The sequence below is a fragment of the Dermacentor albipictus genome, chromosome 3 (assembly GCF_038994185.2).
Source record: "Dermacentor albipictus isolate Rhodes 1998 colony chromosome 3, USDA_Dalb.pri_finalv2, whole genome shotgun sequence".
Taxonomy (NCBI): domain Eukaryota; kingdom Metazoa; phylum Arthropoda; class Arachnida; order Ixodida; family Ixodidae; genus Dermacentor; species Dermacentor albipictus.
Window position 1 is genome coordinate 95,859,268 of NC_091823.1, and position 21,791 is coordinate 95,881,058.

General features: G+C 41.9%; 1 protein-coding gene across 3 annotated transcripts; it reads left to right on the forward strand.

The window, feature by feature from the left end:
• Window positions 1-6,536: 6,536 nt before the first annotated feature.
• Window positions 6,537-19,343, forward strand: LOC135901295 (zinc finger protein 501-like). 3 transcript variants are annotated; one of them, XR_010564088.2, is made up of 3 exons: window positions 6,554-7,362; window positions 7,812-7,919; window positions 13,132-19,343. XR_010564088.2 is itself a non-coding variant. In XM_065431030.2 (2 exons), exons 1-2 carry the CDS (start codon window positions 7,437-7,439, stop codon window positions 13,575-13,577), a joined length of 453 nt encoding a protein of 150 aa, XP_065287102.1. In that variant the 5' UTR covers window positions 6,632-7,436; the 3' UTR covers window positions 13,578-19,343. The 3 variants fall into 3 exon arrangements, 1 of the variants encoding a protein (XP_065287102.1); XR_010564087.2 differs by lacking the exon at window positions 7,812-7,919 and having other exon boundaries at window positions 6,537-7,362; XM_065431030.2 differs by lacking the exon at window positions 7,812-7,919 and having other exon boundaries at window positions 6,632-7,443.
• The last annotated feature ends 2,448 nt before the right edge of the window (window positions 19,344-21,791 follow it).

Below are 21,791 nucleotides of genomic sequence, written 5' to 3' on the forward strand. Positions count from 1 at the left end.
TGATGTAGCAGAAACTGGGAAGTTTCTGTTAGTTTACCTCAATACGCAGACTATAGCTAAGAATGAGCAAGTATGGCATGCAAATTGTAATCTTGTCTGCATCGAGTTGCAGTGCCGAGGGGGCATTGATGCTAATCGATTGCAAATGCTGTGAACTAAGTTGGCATTGTTAATTTAGCTGCTTGTCGCTTGCAAGAGCACAATACAGAGGGGTCAAGTTGCTGCTGGTGAAGCACTAAGTCAAGTGCTGCATCTGCTAAACTAGCTTTTATAATGTGGATAAATTGCAGAGGTGCATGCGTGTCCTAACTATCCTATCGTGACGTGACCCAGAAAGAGTTGTGCACCAATCCTCAAGAAGCTAGAGCAAACAGCGCAGCTTGGGTTGCTCCTTGTCTCCCAGCCTGTCTTGGCATTGTACAGTTTAACACTGGCATGCAGACTAGAAGTACAGTTAATAATTTGTGCTATGCACATTCTTTAACAAGGTACTCCTCAGGTTCTAGGAAGTTGTGCCTCTCCTAACCAGCTTTGCTGCAGAGCTTGATTTCCTTACAAGGCTAGCTAAATTCATTGTTGAAGGGGTTCCTCTACAACAAAGCTTGCTTTGCAAGGAAGCCAGCTTGTTTCCTTTGTAGCTTCCTGGGGCTGGTATGTAAAATGCCAGAGTTTCCTTCCACAAAATATCGTCCATATTGTGCATTTCTGCAGAACTTTGGTTGCTACAAATGCATTGTGTCCCACAATCCATTGCAATTCACTCTTTTGCTCTCTCTCTTTTCTTCCTCTTCCTCCTCCCATCCGGACCTACGTGCCCACCTTCGACGGTCGCATTCTCGGTGATGGCACAGCTGGCACAGTGGGCAAGCCTTCCCAGGAGCCCGCGCCGCGCCTGGTGTGTCAGTTCTGCAACTACTCGACCGTCTACACCACCACCATGGTACGCCACGTGCGCACGCACACAGGCGAGCGCCCCTACCGGTGCGTGTCATGCGAAAAGGGTTTCACCACCAAGCAGCAGCTGGAGAAACACTGCAGCCAGCCGAGCAAGCCGTGCTTCAAGCCCTTTGCCTGTTCCTACTGTCCTGAACGCTTCCCGTCGGATGCCCTTTTGAGCAGGCACAGGTGCATGCACAACACATTTTCCAGTTTTTGAAAGTGCCATGCGGCTCCTGCGTTAGGACTACAACAGAACCTTACAACGTGGAAAAAGGAGAGAAGACAAGAGCAGCTCTTCCAGAATGTGATGTGATCACGCGTGTTGTATAATTTGTCAGAGAACTGCAAACACGAGTCATGTTTACTTGAATGAATCACTTTGCAACGGTGACTGCATATTGTGCAGCCCCCTTTGTCCCAAATGAGCCAGAGCCTGTTCCAGGTGAAATGTTTCACTGATGAGCAGAGAGCACCTGCTGGCAGCCATCTCACGTTTCCTCTCTCCCTTGATGGTCCAGCATTTATACGAACTGTGTAAGCTTTACCTTTCTCAGTCGGCACTCCCCTGGCACGTTAATGCGATTCAAGTTTGCAGTACTTTACCACTGTTTATGTGGTTAGGGTGTGCTAGAGATGCACTACACTACACCAGTGTCGCATTCTTGAGAATGCGGCTATAGTTCGTCTTTTGACAGAAAATGGAGCATAATATTTCGACGGATGGCAGAGAACTAATCTCTCCTGCATTCTTGGGGGGCAAAAAAAATAATTATAATAAATAAGACTAATTTTGCAGAGACGTTTCATTGTGTTTCCACTCCTGCCAACAATTGTATATACATATTTCTTTTGATCTTGTTGTGCAGAGAGTGTACAGGACACTTTGTTTGGAAAAGAATGGCATAAGAATTACGAAGCTTCGCAATGATGTGCGTATTTAGCAGGAAGGCTACGAGGGGCATCTGTCATGAATTTTAACTTTTAGCAAGAACCTGCAAGGGTGTGAACTGACATTTGCATGTTGGGAAAGAAGGAATAATACTGATGGGCTATTGCATGTACGTAGATGACTTGGTGAGATAGATTTATGCCCTAGTCTATGTGCTTTGCCACTGATTGTCCTCACATGGAGCCCTCGGCAACAGATTGAAAAGACGTGTGTATGATACTCGTGGTGTCATTACTTCTGCGTTCACAAAAGCAAAAATATTTGTGTCATGCTCCAGGCAGCTACATCATAAACAATCACTCTGGAGCAGCATGCTCCATGCTGCATGCTGGAAAAATTGTAGCCGAAATATTTGTTTCCCAGCATAACTCTCTGTTCCTTTATTTGTTCAGTCTAATGTCAATGCAACTATCTTATTTTTTTTTCCAGAATGCTGTCCAGAGTCATATTAATGCTGATCCAATTGATGGACTGCTGCTTGTGATGTGCATGCCACATAGAGCATTTTTAAAATCCATTTTTAGGCCTTGTGTACTCTGGTGTCATTAGTAATCTTAAGCTACTTGTTTTTATCTGGAGGGGGGAAGCCTGTATAAAGTGGTCATTGCCGTTAAAAAAAACAAGAGTAACACAAATTAATTGGTGGCTGAGCATTAGCTTATCAACAGTGCACTTATTTCCAGAGCCATTATACTTTGCTGGCGGTACTAGTGAATGTGCAGGGAGGGAATGGGCGGTATGCCATGGCGCCAAGCCCGAGACATGTCAACACTGCGCTTCCCCACCCCCACCTTCTCACTCACTACACCCAGCTTGTTGCATCTGTCCTCGTTATTTTTTGGGGAGGATGCAAATTTGAGCATTCTTTTTTTGGCTTACAAAACAAACCACGAAAAATTGTGACAAATTTCCACGTGGATTTTGCTACCTATTGCAACTCACTTCCACGGCAGACGCAGGTTTAAATTGCCACCTTTTCATGATGTGACGCATGACCTGGTGGTGTTGTGCTGTGCATCTAGAAATCTTGGTGCATACCTGCAAAACAGACCACATAGTGGAGAAGGATATCACTTCCCATGCCACATCTTGTCCATAGCCCTGGCGTGAGGAAACATCTGATGTGGTTAGCCCTTAAGGTGGCATCCTCGTTAAAAGCTTGCAACGAGAAATTTTGCAGCAAGTACAATTCTTTTTTTGTTGCTAAGTTTCTTTATCCCTATGCAATTTTTTATAGTACACACTTGTGCAGAAATGAGCAAATTGAGAAAAAGTGCCTGATTGTTGCCGTTGAGAGGTGCTACGTGAAGAGTGTGAGACAAATCAAATGCTTTTGTATAAATGCGGAGGCCCTTGGTTTGCAAACGTTAATAGTAGTCTGTTCTATTCTAGTGATGGAGACTGGCCACACAATATTTTTTTTTCTCATGTTGTGTGAGCAACAGTGCTGGCTTTCTGTTCACCTATTTCTTTGTGTTGCATCTCTGCGTTTTTCAATACACACAAAGTCGTCTTGAATCATTGCACTCTTTATTAGACAAGCTTTCACAATTTCTGCCGTCTAGCTTCCAGATGTCACTGTCAGTGGCTGGAGCACCTTGGAATGAGATGTTGCTGGCTTTTACGATAGTATTATTTCAGCTACCCTTGTAATGCCCAACATATGTCATACATGGAACTTCCTGTTTTTAATTTTGACCATGTTTTAAATTGCAGTTTAAAGTGGTCGTGCTAGTTGGCACTAATAACAGTCGTATAACTGCTTAGAGTGCTGTATCTACAATTATACAGAAAGCATAGGAAAAATATAACCAGCTTCTTCTTAAGTTAAATTAGAATTCAAATTACCTATGCACGAGGGTTAAATTTTACGATAGGCTTAATAAAGGAAATGGTAAATGAAGGTAGAAGGCCAGACAACTTGCCACTGGTGGGAGTTGAGCCTGCAACCTTTGTACGACATGGGTAGTGCTCTACTGACTGAACTGTGGTCGTCCCTCCATCTACTCTCTCTGGTATTTATGTATGTTTAGTAAACTTTAATTTTGCCTTGGGAGTGTTAGTTGACCCGAGTCACATCTGCAATGGCAAATGTGGTGCATCCTTTGAACTGCAATTGCCACCTAGCACATTATCTTAGGAGCAGGCACCTGGTTAATAAACCCCCATACGCTACCTCAAGGTAGCACAGAATATGTACTGTGTGACACCTGCTGTTGAAAGGACATTCCACATCAGCTGTGGTTCAGTTAGTAGAGTACCACGTGTGTCACACGGAGGTTATGGGTTCAGCTCCCACCAGTAGCAAGGTGAGTGTTTTTCACTTTCATTTACCTTTTATAAAAAATATGAAGCATATCACAAAACTTCATAAAATGGCTGCATATGTTCTTACGCCACATGTGGGATGATCTGTCTCATTGCTGGATGTGAGAAACTTTTTGTGGAGTTGAGGTTGCAGATACCATGTCTGTAGATGAACCACTAAAACTTAATGGAAAAATCAACATTATTAATCTGTTTCATGCTGAAACAGTGGGGCAAACATGCTTGTTTGTGAAAATGATGCGAATGCTGGGCCAGTAGCATTTAGATTAACCAACTAATCCAAGTCTATGCATTTTATTCTGTTGTTCTGCTGCCCTTTTTTTAAAGGGCCAGTAAAGGCAAATATTGTATCAATCTATAGAATCTCGTATTAGTACAGGTGGGGAAATATCAAGTAACAAAACTTCTTTTGTTTGTTTTTCATTGTACTACCCAGTTTAGATGCCACCTAGCATCTCACCTAACGTCATGTTCTACTGAGTTAATCCTAATGGCGGTGCTTGTTTTACCTTGTAGCTGTATGCCTCATATATATTTTGGGATTGAAGCCACCATTTCTAGAGTTAGGCCATGGCCTACCTGAAATTCTGTTTCAGAGCGTCACTCTCGTAGCTTTCTGTTGCTGGAAAAAAATTAAATGGCCACTGAAATGTCATGCAGACTTTATCACCTGCAAACCAGCGACATTCTTTAGATCGTACTGGCTTGTGGTTTTCAGTATGCAGCGAATGCTATAGTATAAGATTTTGATGACCGTGTTACCGTGGCTGTTGTCTGGCAGCCTGCAGATAAGCTTGGATTTGTTTGATAACTTTTGAATGGAGCTGAGCAAAATTAGTAACTTGGTTGACTGTTCTTTGCGTGTTACAATTAAAAAGAGAAACAATCTTCGTAAAATGTTACGATTACGATGTAAATGTGCTGTTACCATGCTTTTTGTGTGTGGCAGTGTTGTAGCCTTTGTTAGGGCTTTCGTTCACCCAGCTAGTGGAAAATGTGAAAGCTTGAAGAAAAAAAAATGTTCCTGAACATACTCAGTCACTGCATTTAAGGAATGGTGTGTGTGTTCTATCTTTCAATGTTTTAGTATATCATTTATGTAAATGTGCGGCTCATGTGCATACCGTTAAGCCAAATGAATGCATATGTAAGTGTGATAAAGAGAGCTGAATACTTGTCTCTTGTGGCGTTTGTGTCCCAGTAATAATGGAAAACGTATATTTTGGTAGAAAACGTGTCAGTTTGTTGTGCTTAAAGGATCTCGTGATCAGTTTTCAGCCGGAGTCATGTGGTTGCGAATGTGCAGGTTCTCATAGACTGTGAGAAAATATTAAGATAATGATATATATTTATGTTGCCGAGAGTACACTTTGTCAAAAGGCAGACTTTGGGGCTCTGTGAAGGTCACTTGCGGTCTTGCGAGGTTTTCCTTAAATGTGCCTGATGAAGGCCTGTTATGAAGAATTCTTCCTGTAAGCTAGAACTTAACAAAATATGAACCGTATATTTCGTTGCCATCTTGTCGGTTTTTATATCTTCTATCCTCATTTTGTGCACCATTGTAAAATTCTGCCGAAATGCCTTGCATTTATCCACTTTCATGCTGTAACTAAGGCCTGGTGTTGGCTGGTAATTGCGCATTTCTTCATTGCAGTTTTCTATTTGAGCACAGATTGCATATTTCCGCACTAGCTTTAGTTTTGTTTCGCTGAGAAACCTTTGAATGTCCTGTTCACTGTTTTACTTTTGAAGTTGTCATGATGTGATGGCTGTGTAACAAATAAAATTCTTTTCGGACTCCTTTATGCATTATTTAAAAAAAATCAAAAACAAGTTTGCAGCTAATGTTGATGTTCTATTTTATTGTGTACACTCTATTTTAAAAGAAACAAAGATACAAATAAGCTTGATGTAATGTAGATGTCACGTGTAGATGCTGGTTGATCTCTAAGGAAGCATCTGGAAATGCGCCTTTGGCAAAAGCTGGCATTGAATTTGTTTTGCGCATAAGTTATATGCTCGTAGTCCCCACAATTTGGGTAAGTATCTGAGGAAGTTGTTGCGGGTACGCGTTAATGGGTACTCGACAGAATTGCACAGGAGGATACTCGGTAAAAGTTGGATAGCCTTGACAACGTTCTTCCGTTTCTTGAATTGTTTGCTTTACTTGTGCAAGGCGTTGTGCCCCGGATGCTTCATCTGGCGCATGTTACGCAAACAAACTGCTGGGTAAATGAACACATTGCAGCAGTAAGTCTGGTGTTTAGTGGGGAGCGCCCATGGCAGCGCCTGACTTCCGCACTCGTGGCTACTAGCCTTCAGTTCCAGTTTCGCTTTGGCAGGTCTTGGCACAATTGTAATTTATTTCATAGCAACTTTCTTTCTCACTCTTAGTAGTTGTGCACCTTATCTGCTTAATGTTAACATTTAGCCAGGTCTTTATGCTGCAAAGTAAAGTAACCGCTATTTATGTGGAGCAGTCGACGCCTCCATGGTGGATTGCGCATAGCAGGACTGCGATTGCCTCAAAAAAGTTTTTCAGCGTCGGCAACCATGGCTAGTCAGGGGAAAGATGGCGGGGCGCATTGGAGTTGTTTGTTGTGTTTGTTATGCGTGTTCGCGAAGTCGTCGTCCCATGTGTACTCTCTCTTGGTTTCAAGTGGACGAATTTACTATTCAACAGGAACGCACAGTGACAGTTCTTCAACTGCGTCTGCGATGTGTCTGCGCTGAATTCGGCGAAATAACGGTGACCCAGTCGGGTGGGAGTGGTTGACCCTCTATAGGGCCCCCCTCGACGATGGACCCCCCCCCCCCCCCCCCCGCTATGTGGCATCAAATTGGGGACGCTCGGTTTGACGTGACCTGTTCCTGCCCTGTCGGGCGTACTGTTTTTGACGTTCGTCCGCGCTGCCTTGTCGAGCGTTCGCTCAGACCACAGTACGACCCACAGGAACTTTCGCTTTTGAGGGGCTCTTGAGCAGCGGACGTTTTAGGCAGAGGGGGCAACGCAATACGTGAGAGGAACCCGATATCTTTCCTGCTTTCCTGCCGCGGCGTTGTCGCTTGTTCATGTTCTCCGGCTGCCATTGAAGTAATCTGACATCGCGTACTTGCGCAACAACCAGTTGAATGCCCGCACTTTAGTAAGCTCGAAGTAGCTACGCGATACTTGCGACGCTGCTTCAACTCAATCGCGAGTCGCAGTGCTGCCTACACGATGCGTGGTTAGCCGCCCAAACTTGTATTCAGCCATGCTCGTATTTCTCAAAAACCGTCTACCTCAAGCAGTCACAGCGAGGATCAGTGGTATCTCTTAATTAAAGAGAAGGAGGAAGGGGTGGCGAAGTTCGGGGTGATGAAAACATAGATATAATTAAACTTGTGCGTTTTCCGCCTGTTCAGAATTTACTGCACGTAGTGATTTGTTAACAGCTTTTTGGGGCTGCAACTTACTGGTGCTGTTACTTGTTATGTGTGTTATGTGTGCTAACTTACCCTTCGTAAAGTCTTGTGTTTTCATCTCTGCTCTTCTAATGGGTACTTCAAGATTGTGTATAACCCATGTCCACCTACCTGTCTTTTTTCTCTCTAGGTAAGGATGGATGAAGAGCAATTGTGTGCCTTTCAAGATGTGGATGGAAGCGAGCGTTATTCATTATTATATACAAGAAAGAAAATGGATGTCCTGATACTCGAAAGTGTAAAAAAAGAAAAATCCAGAACATCTTTCTCTTATTACATGTTGACTGTATGGGAAAGTGTGGAAACTTTTGCCCTGTATTTATTGATCTACGTCACGTGTGAAAACTGCAGCACCAAAGCTTAAGTTATTTCAGCTGTTGCCACTTCTTTGAACAGTGTGCCTGACATGTGGTTCTACTTGATTCCATCATTTTCAGGAGCACTTTTCACATGTGACTAATGTTTTGTGTAATGCACCAGTGAGTGAGCCTTACACACAATAAGTGTGACCGTGATGTAAGAAAGTTTCGACACTGTTGTTTAGATTAAACAATAGCCGAGATATATCCCAACAGGCGCATCACAGCATATGAATAAGGGGTACAAAAAAAAAAAGATAAAGGAAGGGAATCGCTGTTTTCTTTTTTCTGTGTGGTGTAGTTTTCATGCAGTTAATATATCTAGAGAGAAGGAACTTGCCATGCTATGGCCAAATGTGGAAGACTTATCTGTGCTTGGCATTCATGCATATAGTATTTAAGTAATGAAGCTGATCTTGTGTATTCTTTGAGTTAACTGGGGCACCTAACATTTACTGTGTGTGGACCATTTCTGGCAGCTGTTAACTGAAGTGATATAACACCTATTGAAAGGTGTATGTGCACCCTTCTATTGAGGGTGCACCACATCGCCAGAAGTACTGCCATATAGTTCTAAAGGCAGTAAATTCAGCGCGTATTGGCTTGAGCATTTTGGAGGATTACTAATTAAACCGCTGCCTAACTCAGCCAAAAGTGACCAGTTATCTAGATTTGTTGTGATGTACTTGCGGAGAAAGCTTTAAACAAGTAGAGCTTGCATATATTTACCTACCAAAATTCTAAAAATATACATGTACTTTTGAATGCGAAATCTCATTTTACTCTACTGTTACTTTCACATACAGTATTTGATCTTTTGTTTCTTGTGCTAATACTTGTCAAAGAAACGCAACACAAGGACATTAAAACACAGTTTTGGAATTCTGTTACGATAGTTTACACTTTATCTATGTTGAGCTCATAGATATATGAGACATGCACCTCACAAACTGAGCATCTATCATGCCAGTAGGTGCTTTTTCCCCTTAATAGCCTAAAAACAGTGAGTGCGACATTGATGCTTGGCTGTGTTTCTTCTGCTCTATTTTTCCAACTTCTCATGATGTTCATGCAATTTACAACAGCAGTTTCTTGTTACATTCTTTTATTCTTTTTGTTCACCTGTACTTGGCATTCTGCTTCTTGTGAGATGTAATGACTGGCCTGTTTCTTTTTGCACTAACTATAGTTTCAGTACTCTCACTTTGCTTCAGTGCGCAAAATGTAGGAGTCTGGCAATGCCTTTGATTGTGTGCATTGTAAACCTGTCAATACATTCTAGTATGTTGCATTTTGTAGGCTGTTACATTGCATTTACGCTCGCATAGCACAAAATCCATAGATTTTCACATAACACAATTTGCACTTGATGCAGTGTCAGTCTGGGATGTTTCCGCATCTGCATACAACATATAAAGGTAACAATTTAATGTTTCACTGAGGAAGTAGGGACTTCACTAAACAAACATGTCGTAGCTTATAAACTAGCCCCATTAACATGATTGCCAGCATCCTGACTGCACCGTTTTTTATTGCCACCACTGGTGCAGCACACATAGATTTACTTAATGTTTTTCTAACAACTGTTGCACCCAAGTGCAGACAAGCCCAAAGCATGTATTCCTGAGTCGCATTAGTGGCAATAATGTTTCAGGTAGCATCAGTTCCCAAGATTTTTGCTAAGCTGGGATGGTTAAGTATAACAAAGTTGACCTTTTTCAAGTTAAAAACTACACCGCCTCCATTTATGTTGGCGATTTCCTGACTCCTACATTTATCCAGCTCTCCTTGCTTTCTTCTTTTTTTTCTTCATCTTCCTTCTTTGGAGTCCTGTAGCACATGTACCATTGGTGTTCTATTGTGCATTTTGTACACATATATTTTCCTCCGGCATTAATGGGAATATACGAGAACATTGCAACATGGTTAGTGTATTTGCTAAACTAGGCATCAACTAGGATTTCCCTTTTTTCTTCTTTTTTAACTTGCAACATTGCACTTAAGGCAGAACATAAACAAAGGGGACACATACATAAAGCTTTTATCGTGTCATGAGCATGCTGTTGTAAGCTTGAAAATGACTTGCCAGCTCATCCAAATTCATACACTGTTAAATACCAACTTGCAATACATGGTTTAAGGAAATTTTGCACTTTGGCTTATCTGGTACACGAATAATAATCGGCATCTATACTGTATGCATTCCCTTTCTTCAATGCTGTGTTCCCTGAATACTTTCAGGTCGCAAATGGTGTGTGCATATCGGCATAACATAGCATTCTCGAGAGGGAAGTAGTGAGCCCGGACATGTATTAAATAGAGGAAGGTTGCATTAGATTGATGGTGCTTACTGTTTGGGTTCAAGATAAGCCGCGAAGTGTGTAAAGAAATTTTAGAGTGCACTCGTGTTGTTACCAATGTTGATTATTCTTTCGCCATGGAAGTAGCTGGAATGAAAGTGTTTGTAGCTCACTAGTGACGTAGTATGAGCTGCTGCATGATTGCAGCATTCTTGTGGTTTCTCAGACCAGACTGCTTCTCGCTTTGCCTTTCCTGTCACGTGCATGTATGTTTTAAAAATAAGTAATAATTCTTAGAATCCTAGGCAAAATAGTTTAGGACAAAGAAATGAAATTTCTGCTAGCAGAATCCAGTTTTAGCCTCAATTAAGCATTCATAATGTATAAATAAACCCTGCATATTTATCTGGAGAGCCACAACTTGCTGCCAATTACAGAACGCTTTGTTCTTTTTACTTCAAGAACAGGGAAACCTTCAGCACTGTCTTCTATCAGTCTCTCTTGCAACACTTTCTGGTTCTCTCTAACACAGTTGGGGGCATGGTTTTTAAGACAGTTTGAGAGTGCTGTTAAATGTTAGCAAAAACGTCTTGCTGTCATGATAAGGTAGTGCTTTTGTTTCAGTGGTTTAGAAGTTTTTTTGGGAAAGAAAGCTTGTATATTTGGCACCACATTTGTTCTGGATGTGTCTGTTTGGTGCATTTTCTCACCGAGAAGGTTTATTGTACATTTGTTTATCATGTACAGGTTTCATCACAAATCATTAACAGAATACAAGCACAATGCTTGCACATTCTTAAACAGTTTCATAAAAAGATAGTAACAGTAACATAAAAGTGTGCACAAACTGTCAACAAGGCCCGTTTGTAGTAGGTCATGCACAAAATTTTACGGTAGGTTGAATGTTGCCATAAGGGTGTTATTATGAGATGGTGTTGCAAATATCGAAGTACAGTGCTCACGGAATGAAATGGGACACAGAGCATTTAGTAGAACCCGACATATGTGCAAAGTACGCCAGAGCACCATGTCATGTCGCTAGGAATTTGATCACCAAAAATGACGAGGACTGTGATGTAAGTGTACGCGCCAGAATTACGTCGATGTGGCATGAACTGCAGCCGGTTGAAATGAAAGTATGCGCATTACTTAGCCCTAAATTGACGCGTTTCATTCCGTGAGCACTGTACACACACTTGTGTGCTGTCTGCACAGTTATCTGTAATTCATTTATCTGCATTTCTGTCTGGGTTCCAAGCACGCGGACTCGCTGTTGTATGCAATTTCCTGAATCACCATCTTTTCACACTTAAAATGAATATTTCAACGCTTTTAACTTGAAGGATACATTATATTAACCTAACTTAATCTGTCAACTTCCTGTTATTGTACCTTGTTCAGAAGTGCAAAGGATTATTAATGCAATGATTTACACATTTGTGTTGATATGACGGTAATATCTTTATTATTTTATCTAAGTGGTCATAAGAAACATACTGTTGGTTTGTTTTCAGTCATTGGCTGATAAACAGTACCAGGGAACTCCCAAGTTCTTAATGAGCACAGTGCTGCTTAGCTTTGGTAGTTTGATGAGACCTGCCACATTCAGTGGGAAATGGTTTGTAGCTCACTGATACAACACACACGTTAATTCGGTGCTCATGTTGTGTTTCCCTGTCCTTGTCCTTCATGTTTCGGCATTGTCTATCAGCTATAATGCGTTTATAAAAACTGAAAGCACTACTAAAAAGAATGCTTTCAAGTTCATGTTGTGAATGATAATTGGATGGGATTAAGTAATGATCATAGTGCATGCTTAGTGCCTTCTTTTGTGTCGCTTGTAATTGTTCATCAGAGGCTCATATACCTGCAATATATACATTTATATTTGTTTGTACTGTTGTTGAAGCTAAATATCGCAATAGCATGCAGATCATAGAAACACATAGAGGGCTTGAGGTGTTTTCAAAGATCTAAAAGGGTTTCTGCTATCCTGTGTGCTTAAATTAGGTGTAAACATAAGTGGCATTGGTTGCATTCTTGTTGAATTTAAAGGTTTTTTCCTGTTGTATTGCAGTTTTATGTACTCTCTCAAAGCTTTGAGATTTGATCCTTGTGGGGAGTATTTGTTGTATATGCCACATTCGAGGGGGTTCTTCTGGTTTACTTATGGAGCTGTAATTTGTGTTAATGTAATCTGAATGTGCAAGAAAACTACTCATTTGAGATTTTTTTGTAGTAGCTTTTGTAGCTGTGTATTGTGTATTCAGCTTTGTTCTTCATCAGCAGTGTGCATGATGTGTGCTTGCATTCTTTAGTGTGATACCATGTTGCATTTCCTCAAGCTTTTTTACTGTACTCTTTATGCCATGTTACTTCACAACTTTTAACTAATTTTTGGGGCTGTAGATAACAGTACGTGAAAAAGATACATTATGCTTTCAAGGCCAGATGACTGAAACTGTGACCATGGTCACTTATATGTGAAGCTTACATGCAAAGGGCCGCGTGCAGTATCACAATGGAATGCACTTGCATTTAGCTCCTGGTGTTGTAGAGCAAGCAGCATCATTGCTAAGCATGTAGCTCTTTTCCCTGTAATTCGAGCCTTGCACAGATCACAGATGTTTTTTGACACGTTGATACCAACCTGAAGTGTTGCTTGATGCAATCATTAACTCGCAAAAGTAATTGAAGTGGTGTTTTACTTTGACTTCATCAAAAGCCTGCCATTAAGTGTCAGATGTTGACTTCTCTTTTGTTCTTTTTCTTGCTTTTCTTTTGGAACTAGCCCTGTCGACACGAGGCTTTCCCATTGCACCCAGCCTCCTGCGTGCCAGCAATAGCAATGCAGGACGTCCATCAACATCTTCGCGGCACTTTACTTCGACTGTTGTGGACATGCCGAAGAAGTTCCAGTGCCGACAGTGCCACTACTCGACCAACATTATGACCAACCTGCGACACCACGTGCGTGTGCATTCGGGAGAGCGACCGTTCAAGTGCTCGGACTGTGGCAAGGGCTTTATCCAGAAGATCCAGATGATCAAGCACAACTGCACCGCCCGGATGCGTGACATCATCATGCCCACATCCACGGTGTCGCCAACGGGACTTCCGCCTTCATCGCCAGGACCACCAGCGAACTCACTCTTCAGTTGCTCCAAGTGTGGAGAGGCGTTCCTCCGTGAAGCGCTTCTTTTGCAGCATGTGATGCTCATGCACATGACACCTTGAGCCAGTTGCGACCTTCTGACATAGTTCAGCTGGCCACGAAGTAGTTTTTGCCAAGCTGGTTTGTCACTAGGTCAGTAGAATAGCACTGAAACTGAACAAAGAATGTTGATAAGAAAGGTGCCGATTATCAACTGGTCAGCTGCGTTGTGCAATGCAAAAATGAATGTGCAAGTACCTCTTTCTAAAAAGGTGCTTGCCTCTTTATAGACATTGTGCTTCACAAAATAAATGTCGGACTTTTACAACAATACAGGCATTTTCAAGCAGCATTCACAGCATTGTTAGTGATGCAATGCCTTCCCAGAAAAGAAAAGAGAAAAAAAGCTCCATGAAGTAATTAACTGTCATATCCAATAGCCTATTTAGGAGATTTAGTGTGAATTTTAGTATGAGCTAGAAAATGAGCTTATCATGTTTGTTTGTTTATCATGATTTAGTTCAGGCATGACCCAGCATAGAGTAAAAGATTATTAGATTTGGGACTGAACCAACGACCTTGTTTTCAAGCTGAACTGAACGCTAAACCACATCTTTGAGCAAGCATATATTCCACGAGACACAAATGACCATGACCCCCTCCCCCCCCCCCCAAAAAAAAGAACTCATGAGCATTGGTGAGTGTAATATAGGGCTTAAAACATTGGCACTTCCGCACCGCTGTATGCTGTTTTTTTTTTTTCACTGCTTAAGTGTTTACATTGTGCTGCAGGTGTGTTACCTCTAGACATAGCCGGTAGCTGAGGGCTCATAATTGCTGTTTGCAGGAATTTAATGAAGGAAACTAAGAGTCACGGCAGTCTGGTGCAAGTTTCTTCTTTTCTTTTCTTTTTTTTAGTAGAAAATGTAAAAATGCATATCATTGCTGCAAATCCTGTGCTACTTACATTTTCTTAAACATTTTCACGAAAATTGCAGAGGAAACTTTGGCAACAATGATAGTTGCATGAGGTAGTGTGTCGGAAATGTGCTGCTGTGATCGCTCTTGAGCCGGCCAACCTGTTGTGGTAGCTTAGAGCCTATGGCATTGTGCTACCGAGCACAAGGTTGCAGGTTCGATCCTGGCCATAGCGTCCACATACAGATCGGAGCAGAATGCAAAAGCGTTTGTGTATTGTGCGTTGGGTGCACATGAAAGAATCCCAGACGGCCCAAACTAATCTGTAGTCTATCGCTGACGTGCCTCATAATCGGATCGTGGTTTTGGCACATAGTACCTCAGCATTAAAATAATTGAGCTCTTGAGCCATAGTTAAGCATGTATCCTACGATGCATAGATCAGCTTGAACTGACCAAAAGTTTGTAGCCAGCCGAACATCGCCTGTTTGGGCCATGTTTGTTTGAAACATGATTCAGGCTCAAGCTGTATTACCTTCGTGTCAGACAGTCAGGCTGTGTGCAAACCCTCTAATCAGATTGACCATAACATACGTATCATTCGTATGTTGCTGCAGGCAGTCGTCTCCTGCAACTCCTGCTGTGGAAGAATGCTACTGCACACATATTTCATGTGCTAACACTGTCCCTGCTTTGCACTTTGGGTGACCCTACATTTGTGAGTCGGCATCTGTCTCATCATCATTCTTTGTCCTCTTTTTGTGCTGTTTTGTCATCACATTTAGTACTCGGCTGGCAAGCATATGTAATGTAGCTATGTCACCTTCGGTGACAGTATGCATATTTCAATCAAACACATGAAATGCTGGCTTTTATGACACATTGTTGCTTTATTACATAGAATTGTACATTGATAAAGCTTGTTCACTTAAGATTGTTAGGTCTAGTGGATCTTTGCCTCATACTGGCCATTCATTCATGTGCACTGTTCTTTATACAGCGGCTCCAGGTATAGTTGCATGCTGAGGTGATCACTGTCTCAATATATGTTCACGATCGATCTGCCTTACAACAATTGGAAGTGCATGCCATTGTGCAAAAGTACATTATTCACGCACCTAGAAAGCTTATCTGATGTCTTTATGTTTGTTTAGAGATCTTTACGTGCATATTGCTGCCTTGTGAGGCCCTTTTTGCATTGTTAGCTAGATGCAGCTGAACCAACAGTGCGATTTAGAAGAGCGCTTGATGATCTGCATTCAAGTCACTGTTCACATCATTAAGTGAGCTTTACAGTATCAAAATTGTTCTGTAACAGATGCTGCCATGCATTTGTGAAGTTTGATTTATTAAGGGGCTGTATGTAGCACTTGCTGTAGAATATGCGAGCCATCTACTGCACATTTCAGTACCTGGCCAGATTTTTAGGGCAGCATAGGCACAGCATCTTTGAAGACGGAATTTTTTATCCCAGTAGCAAACATATGAACACTCCAGGCGTATTTCCACCATTGCCATCGTCGTGATGTTCCCTATATATCCAAGTGTGATAAAATTTTGGGCGCACACGGTATGTCGTGGGTGCGAGTGAAAGCTTGTGAGGGTGAGCCAAGGATGGTGGCTCGATGTCACATGCACAAGGGAGAAAGCGCGCAGTCTTTCATCGTGCGCAAGGCACCAGGGACGGGGGACATTCTGCTCAGGCGGTGACTGTGTATGATGCGGCTGAGCTCATCCGCGCAGGCCCTGTCTTGAAAGCGACCTGCTGTGGGTACAGAGTCTAGACATGCTGAGGGCTGACAGCTTTGTGTGCATTGTGTTTTGATCGCTTACTTCGCATTGAAGTGAGAGGCAGCACAAAGGTCGATTTGCTCGCTGCTGCTGCCACTCTTCCTCATGCCAGCGTTTCGACAGCGAGTGTCTGCTATCATCGAGGGAGATGTATTCATGTTTGCCTTTGTGCACATGACGCCATACTTGTTAATTTAGTTAGTAAGCGAACGTTTACAAGTTTATATGGACAATATATCCACTATCCTTGCTTCGTATAGCTGTCTAATAATTTGCTGTCGCAGTTGATGCTGTGCCTTTCAGGCGAAACTTGTACTGTTGCACCAGGGGGGACGTACTTGCAGACTGACAGTTCGGCCTTCTTTGGAACACAGCTAGCAAGTCATGCTAAGCCGTTCTTCTGGTGTGAGAAGTATGCCACATTTGAGTTTCAAGAAACAGATTCTACCGCTGGTGAAGCTGTTGCTTTGAAGCTAGATGTCTGTCTGTGTTACCGTCATAGCTGGTATGTGCTTTTCCCTCTGCTCAGTGGTCTGTGGCTGTTAACGTCCACCACCATTATTGTGTGTGCTGTTTATTTGCCAATGCAAAACACACACAAAAACAAGATTTGATGTCGTTGGGTAAAATGTGAAGAAAGTGGTATGTTGCCTCAGGCATGCTACTAGTGCACCAAGTGTAAAGCATGTAGTTTCCTCCCCCCCCCCCCCACATCAAAGAAAGAACAACCGTGGCAGGTACAGATTTGTCATGTGCAGTTTCTGTTGAATGTCTTCATAGTGCTCACTCGCACTATGTGCTGCCTCCGAATGTCACACTTAGTCAGAGTTGCAAAGTTCCAGTGATATTGAATGCATTACTGTTCACGATTAACACCTATTAATACTTCAGAACTTAGAAAAGTACCTTCATTGGGTTGATTCTAACCATACAGGGTCTTCTGTAAACTTGTGCAGCCTCAAGCAGAAACATTGGGCCTTTTTCTTGCAGTAACAGTTCCAATATCTAATCCTCTGAGGGCAGAATTTTTTCGCAAAAGCCATGCCAACTTGGTCAGTTCTTTTTATTGCAATTTCCAGTTGCAGAAAGTGATTGAAAGTTCATGAATACAACAAAACTTTATCGCTAACAATATTTTGTCTCAAAAATGCTTTACTTGCTCTTATAGTTCATGCACAAGTACACTATACAGTATGAGATAGAAAAAAATTTCTCAAAATTTGTAGTTATTAGTTTGTTGACCCAGAAACACATTTCATCAGAAGGAGAAATGCTTGAGCTGTGACTGTGATAAGATGCACTGCACGTGGCCGTACCGAAATCGCAACTGTGCGCGCCATTGTATGGGAATGTGTGAACCAAAGCCAAAAGGGAAAACGCAACAAAAGGCAAAGAAAAAGGAAACTTATTAATACCCTCTGAACTTTGGCCGTGCAGTGCTATACATAAGCTACTGGAAGCGTGATTGCAACAGCTTGTGTGTGCAAGATGATGTTTGCACAACCACTTGAGCAGTGCTCGGGGGTGAATGAGTCGTGTTGTGTGCCCTGATGAGTGGAAACACAATTTCAAATGACCTTGGGTGTCCATAGAGATGGCAGAACTTCTCAACCACCAGTGGTGTCGAATATGCACAAAATATCGAAATAAGATCAGTGCTGTACACGTATGTCAAAAACCCTCAAAGCGTTAAGTGACGGCTCAAAGGAGTGTTTGGAGAGCACTTTGGAGATTTTTTTTCCATCGCGCCAGTACTCCTGCAGCATTTAAATTTCTTCGTCATGCTCACCCCACTGCATAATTTATTTCTACAAAATTTTAGTTCTGTGTATCCAGTAGTTCGCAAACAATTTAGTCTCTTGGCAAGCATTCAGAACCTCGATTAGTACAAGCTTGGTATTTTCCTGTGGCATTCCTGAGGCTCATACAACTATGAAAGTTCTCCCGCATGTATTTCTCGAGAGACTTTAATCCTACCAGGTTTTGTCTAGTTGAATCCATGAAGCTGCGGTGCATAATTAACATAAACTTGTTGATTTTCCACCGCACATCCAGTTGTCTCACACACACTTCTTTGGTCACACGAGACCCTTGACATGTGTTACACCCCCTATAAGTTTCACTGCACCAGCTTTAATGGTGTGAAGCATATTTGGAGCGAACATTGTTCACTGCATAACAGGCTTGGCGTAAAAAGGAAGGCATTGATTTGCCTCTAGTGGAACGAATTGCTTGCATAAGCCCTAGTTTTATCTGCTTTCAATCAGCCAAGCACTCCTGATCTTTTGCTATCAACCAGAGGTATGTAAATGCAAATAAATCGAAGCAAAAAGACATGTTCGACCCGTTGAGGCTGAAACTATGGCCGTGACTGTACAGCAGGCTGCACACAAATAATGGAGATTTTCTTTTAACTTGTTATGATCTTGATTATGCATTGGAAGCCAACACTTGGGCCATGGAAGACATTGTAGGCAAGAACCCCTGTCATGTGCACTCCTCTTGTTCTGTGTTTAATATTTCTTGTGCTGTCTCCACAACGAAAGCCAACCAGCTTCCCCGAACCACTGCACAAGTGCTTTGGATTAGCTCGAGTGAACTACTGTTTAATACCTGCAGAAGGATTTTTAACCATGCATCTGTTATGCATGCTGTCTTTACCTTCACCTAGCTGGTAGTCAAACCACATTCGAATAGCTGGCACCACATCTTGGTTGTGCATGGGAGCGCAGTGGTTGTGCAGAAAGGCAGGCTGCATTCCGTGAAGTTTCTCATAGCACAGAATGATGAAATGAGTTTCAGGAAGGTGTGACAAAAGAGCATGTGTCAATATCTTTTGAGATTACGTGACGCCTTGTCAGTAGACACACTGAAAGAGAGCTATTGGCAAAACTCAACAGTTAGTCGTTTGCTACCGATTTGTTGTCACACTGCAGCGATAAGGGATTGTACTGAATGGATGTTTGTTAGCTCAAGTGTCTGGAAACGCACATTTTTATTGTGAGTCAGTGCTGTTCCACCCACCTGTGTGTTCCTTGTGTGTATGTGCATTCTTTTTTCTTCTACTGTGAAACGTTAATTCTGTATGCTCTTGCATTGACCAATGCAGATATGATCGCAAATATAGTATGTGACTTGTATCTTGGCTAGGATGCACACTGGCTCGTGCTTGCTTTGATAGGAGGCCCGGATTATCCCTTCTTAATCCCTTGTTCCTTTGCACTTCTGCGAGTCTGCTTGTGCTCTAGGCTGTATTTGTTCCCTCACTTGCTAACCTTGGCATCTTGACTGTTCATGTGTGTGCTGCATGACTTTAGCATGTTCATTGTTCTTGCACCAATGGCTTCACTGCCTCTTGATGCCTGTTCAATCCACAAGGAAACCCTTTTCCAGCATCATGGAATGTTAGTGTTGGGGTTGGACTTAGCATTTCAGATGTACCATGATGATCGTTCTGTCACCCCTATTTCACTCAGCCTCAATGACTGTGCGCTGGCAAGTGCAGCACTGTTATTCTTCAAAAACGCTTGTAGAAAAAAAGGTGTTTTAGCTATTGTGGCCTGATTAAATTTAGCTTCACTAGCTTTCTGGAGATATTTTTCAGGTTGTAAAATGCTGATTTCATTTTAAAAAGAGAATCTCCATGCTTTTTTAAATTGAGTTTAATATTAAGGAACCATATCAACGATTGGCACATTTATTTCTGATGCATGCTTAAGAATTGCAGTATCTCGAGAGCAATCCAGAGCATGAATTTTTTTGCATTGTCTTTCATGGCCTATCATGTTTTTTTTTTTTTGTTCTAAAACTTAATGAACTGTTCCAGTCTCTATACTGAAAACAGGCCTACTACTTTCTTGGGTAGGGTGACAAAATGCGCTTCTGTGGGCCTGTATGAAGCTGCCATGAAGCATAAAAGTGTCTTTCTCACGTTCGATCAAAATGCACCACTGGTGTCGTGAGACAAAAGTCGCATTAATGGGCCAAATATAGGCCTGTTAGTAAATTGTATGGCATGCTCTTCCAATGTTTAGGAGATCGAAGTGTTTCCCATTGTTTTGGGATGCTCTAGAAATAAGGATTGCCTTTGTTTTAGAAAGTGTTAGACTCGTGCAGTTGACAAAATTAAAGAATTGAGATAGGAGGACCATTTTAATGGACAAAAGATTTTTATGTGAGGGCCTGGCAGGAGTCGGGTAAATAAAAAATTTCATGTCATGCACATGTAATATTTGTTTTGGCTGTTGTGTGTAGTGCCTGTTCATTGTGTTAAAGGTACTCATTGTTGCTGGAGGGAGTGGGACAATTCAGCAACAGCAGTTGAATTTATCAGCAGTTTTCAGTGGCAGGCAACAGCTTCATTAGAAATGTAAGCTTGGACTTTGTCAGAGATAGCATGCTAGTTGTACATTTGTGGAAAATGCTTCTCATGTTTGACATTTAGCTATAAATGCTGGAGAAAAGTTAACTTCATGCAGGTCCGATTGTTCGCCATATGGCTTCACCATCGTAGGGTATGTTTAGCCACCACGTCTGGAAAGGAAAGCCTGGAGGCGAGTCGTGCAATAAATGCAACATAGGAGGGATCTAAGCTGAACTAGTTGGTTTAGGTTCTGCATGGTGAACAACACAGATGACGGCACAAGCAATATAGACAGAAGAACAGATGCGCCGATTATCAACTGATTTTTGCTCGGAGTTGTGCAGTATATAAGGCATATTGCACAAAAGCAGAACGATATTCATGAAACACTATTCTAGCAATTTATAGATAGCTTTATGCTTTTGTGTGATCTGCCTTACGCATTGTGCAACTCTGAATAAAAATTATCTGATAGTCAGCACATCCTCCTGTTCATACTTGTCCTGTCATCTGTATTGTTTGCCATGTTAAATGCGACATGGCTGCAGGATCAGTAAAGACACCTAAGTCCATTGTAAGGTTTTGGCAGTTCACGATGATGAGTGTTCACGATGATGAAAACATGAGTAGATTTTCTTTGTTTTGGCAGACTTCATGGTATGAAGTCTTCTTTCTTGGCTGAGACTATTATCATTGTTGACAAAAATAAGAAGGTAGCTTGCTGACCCTGTCATGAACAGAGTAAGGCAACAAGCTTTGTTTGCAAACTTGTCTGCAACCCCCCCCCCCACCGAGAGTCCTACAGCACTGTCATAAAGGTGTAAATATTTGAAATATTTGATTGACCTTGACTTGTATTTCACAAAAGTTTATTCTTTTTCGTGCTATCTAGCCAGTTATGTAAGCTCACAGCGTAGTTAACTGCAGACACAAAATGTGAATTTTTTTCATTCTTGAGCTGTTTTAAAGTGAGAACTGCCAAAGAAATGTCGGTGGCTATGTTATGCAGTGAAACTTTCGCCGTCATGGTTAAGCTTTATTATGGCGATAGCGTTTAGGAGCCCGTGTCGCAGAAAATCCGGCATCCCGCATCTGGCAAAAAAAGATTTTCAAACCACATACACCCAGGCCTTCCATATGATGCAAGGAATCGACTGAAGTAATTGAATTTATCCAGCTAAAATACATAGAAAATCGTAAGCTACGACTTGCACACAACCTACAG